Source organism: Felis catus, chromosome A2 (genome assembly GCF_018350175.1).
Source record: "Felis catus isolate Fca126 chromosome A2, F.catus_Fca126_mat1.0, whole genome shotgun sequence".
NCBI lineage: Eukaryota > Metazoa > Chordata > Mammalia > Carnivora > Felidae > Felis > Felis catus.
The window spans coordinates 132,882,681-132,892,680 of NC_058369.1; the positions used below are offsets into that span (position 1 = coordinate 132,882,681).

Genomic DNA, 10,000 nt, shown 5'->3' on the forward strand with positions numbered 1-10,000 from the left:
CTAACATTAATGGGAGCTAATTATAAAAATGTTCATTCTCATGTCTAAAATAAACCCCGATCTCAAGAATAACGTATAAACCATTTTGAAACAATGCTGTCAAAGAAATCTCATGGCAGGTCCCTTAAACACACACACGCACACACACACACACACATGCACACATACACACAGACCCCAGAAAGGAGGACAAAAGCAGTTTCCTGACCAGATCTTGAAAACTCTGTTCAACACGATCATGCGGTTACCTTAAAATTCTGGCCTTAACATTGCATCCACCTGCTAGGCTCATGTTGGACTTTTGCACTAAGTTGAGGCTGGTGGAAGAAATTTCTCTAAGTGTACCGCCTATGCTGTGGGTCTTCCAATGGGAAGGCAAGAGGTGGGTCTGGTGAGGAGCAGTATTAAAGGGACATTTGGCGCCCAAAAGATAGCCTGGAAGTAAAAAGTGCTGAAAGGGCAAGAGAATGAGGATCCGTGGGAGAGCTGTATTATGCTCAGGAAAAACAGCAAGGGATCCCGGGGAGTTGCTGTGGGCGGGAGACTGAAGATTGAAGTAAAGTAAGCTTGAGGGTTAAGGAAAGATATGTGGCAGGAAAGGTGAAAATGCCATCACAAGAGAAGTACATACTCAGAGCTCTCATTAGCCAGGGGATCAGTGAAGGCTATTGCAAGTAGTCCAGCCTTTGGGAATTTGACTGTAAGTGGACCCACTGCATGGAAGCTTGCAAGCTTGCACAACTCAATCACTAAGCTTTTTAAATAAAAAAAGAGGGAGGTTTTGCCTGCTAGGCAGGTCTTTCTGTGTTCTTGGAGATCTAATTATTTCTTATTGCTTTAACACTTTTTACTATCAAATTCTCTATATCCTGTACTAAAATATTCCTGGTCTCAAGAATTTGAAGATTTTTTTTTTCTTTAGGCAAGAACAAGAAAAAGTGTGACAGAATATACTTGCTGATCAGGTCTGTTGTGAACTGTAACCAGTATTTATTTTCCTATTAGTACCTAGTAACATCCTGTAGTTTTTAAGTCCTCCTCCCACATATGTGAGGTGTATAGATAGATAATTCAAGCCATTGCAAAAAAAATATTACATTTTGGTATTATAAATTAATGCCAATTCAGTTCATCAGAGGTTACAGAGTAACAAAATGAAATAGTGTCCCTAAGCTTCCTTCTTTCCTTGCTTTTTTAAAATAAATATTCATGTTATAAAAGACTGACTCAAAACATTGAAAAATTTAATGAATTAAACTAGCGTTAAAATCTATAGATTTGAAAGGATGACTGGCCATTTATAATATACCTCGAAAAATAAAACTTGGTATACATTTTCACCTGTTTGAGAAATAGATGTCAAGTATGGAAATTATATAAATGTATGAGACTAAAACAAGACTTTAGATATCAATATTAATGTACAAATATAATTTTGAAATAGAGATGGAACTAATTAGTTCACCAGAATCATCAGTATTGTCCTTTCCCTTCCAATCATACTTGTGAATGAGGATTATTGACATAGAAGATGCAGATTCATAATGTTGCAGTAAAATACATCTGTATAGCTACCACTCTTTCACCTTTGCTGTTCTACTATATTTAAAGGAAATAGCTAGAGACTAAATACTTAATTTTAGTATTTTGTCCATATGTCCATTATGTCCATAATGAAATTTTTATCTTTTGTTACTTGTATTTTAAAACTGAGGTCAATTTTAGTCCTGGAGTAGAACATAACATACTGAGTTGCTAAATTAATAGCTGATTGACGTGAAAGATAAGATTGTCATTTGGTCTACTCTTATTTTTCCCAGATGTTTGTCATTGTTGAAGACCTAACAGTATTCTGTTTGTTAAAGGTAGTCATGACCATTATTTTAAAAAATTACCACGTTGAAATGTCTTTAGAACATTACATGTTTGACATCATAACCTTTTTTGAATGAAAATTTGAATGTTTACTATTAAAATTATTGCTTTTTTTCCCAAGGAAGGTAGCCTTAATTTGTGAATAGCATTTTAGGCATTTTGTTTAAACAAGTGAAAAGCAGGGGCAAGCATATTTGTAAACAACTTAATTTTCATTTACTTATGATCATATCACTTGTTATATAATAAAGATATATGACTAGCTCTCAGAACAGATATCCTTTCTCAAATCAGGTTTTAAAAGACATCCTGTTTCAGTTGTTTAAAATTAAAAATATCCTTGTGCTTGTTCAATTTTTGTTCTTACACATTCAAGTATGTCCTTCATATTTGGCATTTTGATTTATTAGGCAATCTTAGCATTAAAGACTTTTAGCAAAGCAGTACTAGATTTCAAATGCACCGTGCATGGTGTCCATGATGAATTAATTCCACTAGAGCACAGAAGTTACCATTATTTAAATGCTAGTTTCTTTCAAAAGTTTTGTTTCCCATTCAAGTTTTCAAAATCAGAATTTAGCTGATATTTTGAGGCAAATGTATATAATTTCATGTTGCATGCATAGGTTTTCCTCATATTTAACACTTTATTATATGAATTTGCATGGGAATGTTTAAGAATAGTTTATATTGATCATTTAAAAATGATTAAGAACTATTTAATGATATATGATAACTTTTTCATTTCATGTTTTGCTTTTCTTTGTCATATTCAGAATCTTTTGGATTCAATGTATATATTTGGATGATAAATTAAGACACTAGAAGATACTGAAAATGAAATGTCTTTTGATGTCACTATAAATAATTTTAAGAAAAGTTCACAGAAATAGTTAAAGCTTTTTATATGCACTGTTATTTATTCTTAATTTCTCAGGAAGTCATTTTTCCATCCGTTTGCTTAATTAAATGGTCAGATGGCAAAAAAAATGAGATTTAATAATACTAAGGCACCAAGATTATAAGATGTAGTGTCCGTTTATGTGGATGAGGGAGTGTGGGGGCAGGTTAAAGGTTATTTTCCCTTATCATCATCTTTGACATATATAGTTTGATCGATCAGTCTGTCCATATCTATCTGTCTATCTGCCTACATACATATACATGTTTATACATACACACACATGGGGTAGAGGGTGGAAGAGAAGAAGGAAGGGAAAGAGGTAGGGAAGGTGAGAGAGAGAGAGCGAGAGAGCGCAAAAGAACCTGAGAGAAAAGAAGTTGAGTAAGCAACAGGACCAATAGTGTCCCTGGTGGTGGTTGAGATAACACAGTTAACTGTACTGGCCCAGGTCAAGTATCAAACTTTTGTACATTGTAGTGAATACAGAATAGGATATGTGCAGGTTTCTGTCATCACTCTGGCAAATGTCTATCTCACATGGTACAGTTTTATACCAATGGAACCTATAGCTCTAAAAGGAAAAAATAAAACCAACAAATCTAGCATTCAGTACTACCCTATCATAAAGTAAGGAGGTCTAATTGAGCTATGTCTTTATATCCTGCTATTTGTACAAATAAAAGACTACATCTTGATGCAAAATAAACACAAAAGCACTGTTGTGACTATAACAGGGAGTCATATACTAATTTATATAATAAGTGGTTGTGCACGCTTTATTCAAGATTATGGCTGCAAGAAATGGCATGAATTGCTGGGTGTGTTTAATGCTGGATTATAGCAATTTGAAACATGTCAAACACATGGCTAATGCCTCATGCTTCACTCATTCTTGCGTAAACCTGCATAGCCACCATCCATTATACCCTTGGTAACAACACAATTCTGCAAGTAAATATTGTTACACTAAGTAACCTTTCAATTCAAGTTGTTTAGGAAGAGAAAATGCAATCTTGTGCAGTCAGTTCCAGTGTCAGTTTAATGTTTCAAAAGGGAAGTGGTGTAGAGAATAAGTATCTGTACAGTGACTTGCTTAAAAAAAAGGAAGAAAGAAAAAGGAAAGAAAAAGAAAACTTAATGCAAGGGAGAAAAGTAGAACTGTATCCTTTGCGTGCAAATCTGAAGAGTTATATTCTGATGTGGCTGAAAAGTTATGTATGATGAAAGATTTAAAGGTTTAACTAACGGTTCAGACAAACATTAAGGCAACAACTCCCAATTTCACCTTTCCCTGTAATGATCTGGAATTTATTTTCACTGATTTTTGTAAAATGTTTGTGGTGGGATTGAGAAGAATGAATAATTTAGTTTGATGTGTTTGGGATCATGAGCACATCCACTTTGAAAGAATATGCTGAATTTGTAATTATTTAAAGTATACTTTAAAAGGTAAATAGCACCTCACATTGTACCAGACATATTTTCTCCTGTAGAGAATAGGTGTAGAGATGTCACTAGGAGAAACTTAGTGAATCCTGGAAAGCATCTTCATTATCCTTGAAGATACACCTCCTTTATAGTGGACATACGCCAAGCTCTCTTCTTTAGGTGATACATACCTTATAATCATCTGATAACACAGTTGCCCTTCCTTTCGCGTATTAATGTTGGGTCAGATGCTTTTGTTTTGTAGAGGAAAAAGTACTGTCACTGTTACTGTTTTCTTAAGCGTGATGTTACTAACTCTTAGATGATTGAACTGAAAATGTGAATCACAGTTGATACTCTAGGGTTTTATAAAGTCAAAAATTCCACAAGGTATGATAAAATCCTCTGGATAATAGAAATTGGAAGTTATGTAGGTCTTTATCATTGTAATAAAGATTTAGACCTACGCCTCTGCTTGTTGGTTATTCTTAATTATTTGATGGCCTTGATTATAACACAATAATATATGCAGAATTCTTTAATTCATTCAATTAATGTCAATTCTGACATTAACTACACAAAGGTTAATATTAAATACTGCATTTGTCTGCTATATTTGAAAATACAGGGGTTTTTTTTTGTTATTTTTGTTCTGTATGTTGCAAACTCCGTCCAGAGATAATAAGTATTTCAAATAAATTTGGATGAAGTAAAAACATACACATACATATATATTCAATATCTCTTGTGGAGAGTAAAATTTAAATGTAATATGTAGAAGTTATATCTATCTGTTTCTACAGTTGGAGAGGACCCAAATTATAATTTTCATATAAGTAGTAAAGGCAATCAGACCTTTTCTCTGAATATTTTAAACATTGTGCATGTAAAATTTATGCCTAATTTGAATACTTATTAGCTGCCTAATCTCAGAAAAGAGTATTAGCTTTGTTTTTTTTTCCTTATAAAATCCATCACTGTGTATCAGTTTTCATTTGTATGATTTTCCTGTGTTAGTGTTCAATAAGATGTTTAACAAAACCTATTTATTCATAAGCACATTTGGTTCAAAAGTTGTTTACTATAGTTCTGGCAACTGCTTCCTTTGTGATGTTGGGATTTTTGTTGTTGCGTTTTTTCTTTTTTTATCAGAACAGCTTTAAGTCGAATATGTAGTTTTTGTTATCCGAACTTGCTCTGCTAGCCCAGCTACTGGTGGTCTTTTATAAATCAGCAGGTCTTTCTTTCTTTAATTGACTTTTTAGAGTCACAGATAGAATATAATGATTTAGGCTTTGATGAAAATACCTGTTAAAACTGTTAAATGATAACCATTAATTTTTAATAATTACAATATGAGGATGCAAGAAACTTCGGATGGGTATTTGTGTGTCTGTGTGTGTGTGTCTGTGTGTGTGTGTCTCTATGTGTGTGTGTCCATGATCACGTTTTGTAAGGATCTGGGAAGAAGGTTTCTCCATGACATGAAAAGATATTAAGCCTACATTTGCTCTGTAATAAAAGCATTAAAAATTTTTAACAGACCGAAGTCTTAAAATATGACCAAGTTTAAAATAGAGAAATCACATGGCAACACAAAATTAGATTGAGTGATAAGTTTAACGTCCTTCTTTACTTTAGGCTAAGTCCCCTGTCTGTCTAGCATTACTGTTAAAGCCACAGCACAGCCAGGTTGTTTCTGAAATTCTGTCCGTAGAAGTAAAACAGAGAAGTGCATCTAGTAGGTTATCGCATGGGATTCAGATATCTTTGAGAGCCAAAACTAATCTTTCTAAACCACAGATTCAAGATGTCCTGTGAAATTCTGGTTTGTAAGAGCACATTGGTTCTTTATTTACTGCAAGGATTTCCACTGATCTTGGCAGGACATCTCATTGCTATCCTGAAAGTACAGTATATTTATGCAGTGAAAATGATAAAACATTTATTACTGTAGAGAAGGTAATATGCATAATTTATGCTGTTTTTAGCACAATCATTAGTGATATTCTTGATAGATTTTATTTCCAGCTTTCATATCTAATACATGCCTGGAAAATTAATTTTATATATACTTTCATTTATTTGCCTATGTTAAAATTGAGTTTTAAGTCATCTTCAAGTGAACAGTTTGATTGCTGCTCATGCATAAGCTTAATTACTTCCCAGGAAGGACAGTATTAAATGTTTTAAATGTCAGAAAAATAAATGAATATGAGCTGTTTGATTAAAAAAATAGGCAATATCTGACGTGTTTGCAGCAGGAGCTTTTTCTTAAAATGCCTCCAAGGCAAAATTTTATTTAGTCACAAAAAAAAAAAGAAACCCATTATACTATTTATCATTGGTTGATACCATATGATTTGTAACACCCTTACAAAATTTTAATTTTGTATGATTAGCTGTGCATCATTAAACAACAGCCTTGCATAAGATGTGCTGTAAAAATCTGACAGAATCAAGATAGTGAATATTTAAAATAAGGCTGTATAGTCATCCATGGTTGTCAAAGGTAGATAATAGGAAACATAGAACAGAGTGTGCAATCGTGCCTTCATTTAAACTGGTTTTATAGGTAGACTTTAAAATGTGGTCGTTCATAAATGCGACTGACCATGCTATATGCATGGTATGTTACTTTGGCTGTTAAATGTAGCCACACAAAAACTGCTTATAGAAACCATAATTTCAGTGATTAGTATCTGGATGAAAGCTGAATTTGTATTGCTTTTCTTGGTAAATGACTATTCAAGGCGTTTTTTTTTTTTTTCCTAAAGATGCTGTCTCTGTAATTGGCAGAGAGGGACATCTTGATAATGGAAGTGTGAAGGTGTAACGTGCGTTAATTGATACTTCTTAATCACTTTTAGGTATTAAGTCATGATGCAGGAATCTGCGACAGAGACAATAAGCAACAGTTCAATGAATCAAAATGGAATGAGCACTCTAAGCAGCCAATTAGATGCTGGCAGCAGAGATGGAAGATCAAGTGGGGACACCAGCTCTGAAGTAAGCACAGTAGAACTGCTGCATCTGCAACAACAGCAGGTAAGTTTTGTTTTCTTCCGGGATTCCTTGAAACAAATAAGCCTTGAATGTTCTTGAATGTGAAAAATGTATTCCTAGCAAATTGAGCATGTTGTGTTAAGCTAAAGGATGCTGAGAATTTCTTACGTTTTGGAACATGACTGAAGTGTCAGGAAAGATAGGATTTTCATATTAGTTACGTCATACCAGCACCAGAATGCCCTTCAGGTGTCAAACTATTAATTAAGTTCGCAGGGGGTGATTTTGGGAAGGTTCTGTAAAGCTTTGTAACAAATATTTTATAGCTTCTGGTTTACTGGCTAATATTGCACTGCAGAACGTGGTACTTCGTTTTCCACCAGAGGGCCACATTACTTGATACTTGCTTCTACAATGAATTTCTTCCAAGTCTAAGCTAAGGTGAAAAGGACCACAAGGACTTTTCATAACACAGATGCTTGCCTGTGATAGCTGCAAATATTAGCTATTAATTAGTAGAAATTGGCTGAGAGATTGTGAACCGTGTAAACACTCTGAACATCTATGTTGCTTTTCTGGAAAACTCATTCCAAGATATTTTGAATACACATCTTTCGATAACATTGAAGAGCACTTTTTTATTTTCTGCTAGTGGCTCATAAAACGCAGTTCTCTTTAAATCTGGAAAAGTAAACAACTGCCCAGTAAAGGCACATTTTTAAGTAGTCTGTTATTCTTCTTAGATAATAGATTCATTTTTCCCAATTTTGTTTGTCAATGAAATATTCTTTTCAGCCAAAGAATAGCCACTCCATTCTTCACTGATTCAACTCTGCGGAAATGGTGACAGAGAACAGAAAGCTTTCAAAGCATATACTTATATTAGGCCAAAATGAATACACCTGTTTGACAATAAGATTATATTTTATTTGATTTAAAATAAGGGTTATTTCTTTAAAATTCTGGATTGCATTCAGACTAAATGTAAAAAAAAAAGTTAAAGCAAATGCCCACAATAGAGTAAAATTTAATAGAATCATTATTTTAAATAATACCAGTATTTCGCAAGTTATCCTGGAGTATATGTGCTGAATAATGTCTTAACCTTTAGGCATTGTTTTTGAGAGTAATCTTTTAAGAGAGCTAGACATAACACTTTGAATAGGTTCCCTATTATTTTGGAATTGTCTCTTTTCACAGACAGTAATCATTAGGAAGATAATTTTTATTTCGTTTTAAAATATTTTTTAACCATCATAGGAATTCAATGTCTACCAAAGTCCCAGGTTTAGCCTGTTTTACAAATTACCTTAAATAAATGCAGTTTTCGGGACAGCCCTTTTCTCCCTTTCATGTATTTACAGGAAACATACCACTGGAGTGCTATCAAATTCCTACTGACTCCCCTAACTAAGAGTCCTAAGAATTTATAGCCAGATTCTATTTTATGTGAGAATATAGTAGAATGCATTTATAAAAACATGTGAAATCAACAACAGAAAATGAACATTGCAGTTTAGTACTAATAGACAATACTTTCTGAAGGGAGATACAAAGAAATAACTTTCTTTTTCTTCAAAGCTCTGATTAGATCTTAAAAAGAAAACAGAGTCAAATCATGGCTATGCTTTACAGCACTCCGAAGGCAATTTATGATAAATCTGTAAGGCGTGTTTATAACCTGAGTCTGAAGTTTACTTGGTCTATCAGTTTGTTGGTATAAACCACAAACAAGAGTAAATACAAAAAGTTATGTCCTTATGATAACCTAGAAACTTTAGTCATGTACTGCATGTTAGTAGAGTGACTTCTAGAAGTGATTTAGCACAATGGGTATAGTAGGTGTCTACAAAAGACACTTTAGGAAGTGTCTCCAGGAAGATATGTAATAATTTGATAAATAAACATTCAAAAACCTTTGTAAATGTCTCTTCCCTTGGTTACGTTTTTACTATGTTAATATAGGTAGAAACTTAAGGTTATTGAATTTTTGTCCTTCTGTGAATGTATTTTAGAATGGCTCTTTAAGTTCATTAAAGATTGGAACGTCTTTTCTAGAAAATTAATACACTTATTGCTTCTAATTCTAACATATTCGATATGTTTCAGAAAAAAATAAAAACTATGGGGAAAATATTAAAACGAATTAATAAGTGACATAATTTTAAAAATTTGTCTTTACTTGGTATTATTTAAAGGTAAAGTTTTGAACAAAGACATTACTTCTTGTAAGTGAAATGGACTCATCATTGTTGTCTGAGGTCTCTTGTTGGAAATATAATTTAGCAGGCAGTGAGTGATGCAAGCAAAATAAAATTTTGTTTGCCTTGAACTTCTGGCAGTGTGGTCTGTTTTGAGAAGAGCACGTTTACCTTGATTTTTATGGCTTTTTAATTTTTATAGAGGTGAGCAGCTTAAATTAGCCATGTGTTTAGGAGGAAGGGCTAGGGTTTGACACACATTGTCACAAACACTTAATGATAAACAGATTGGCAGAGAAAAAAGGGATGGGTAAATTATGGCTAATACTTTTTCCTAGCATTTAAATTATTAATATTAAATATTTCTGAAAGCTGGAATATCTCTAAATTTTAATTTGTAATATAATGGCTAGATTCACAGGAGCCACATCTTTGTTAGTATGCTTTGCTGTTTTATATTCACTGAAAAATTAGTCATAAAAAAGCCTTCTGATGAATTACTCTCTCCTTCATTCTTTTCTAATCTTCTAAAATTAGTACTAAATACTAGAACGTATAACGTATGGAGGTAGCATATTTTAAATGT

The 10,000-nt window shown here is 33.2% G+C and overlaps 1 protein-coding gene across 14 annotated transcripts in view; it reads left to right on the forward strand.

Annotated features, from left to right (window-relative positions):
* Positions 1-10,000, forward strand: part of FOXP2 (forkhead box P2) — a 565,307-nt gene that overhangs the window by 294,981 nt on the left and 260,326 nt on the right. For 13 of the 14 annotated variants that reach the window (XM_045041043.1, XM_023240626.2, XM_045041055.1 and 10 more), the window contains one exon: positions 7,078-7,255. In XM_045041043.1, coding sequence (XP_044896978.1) covers positions 7,088-7,255 — 168 coding nt within the window. In that variant the 5' untranslated portion in view covers positions 7,078-7,087. 14 annotated transcript variants of the gene reach the window in all.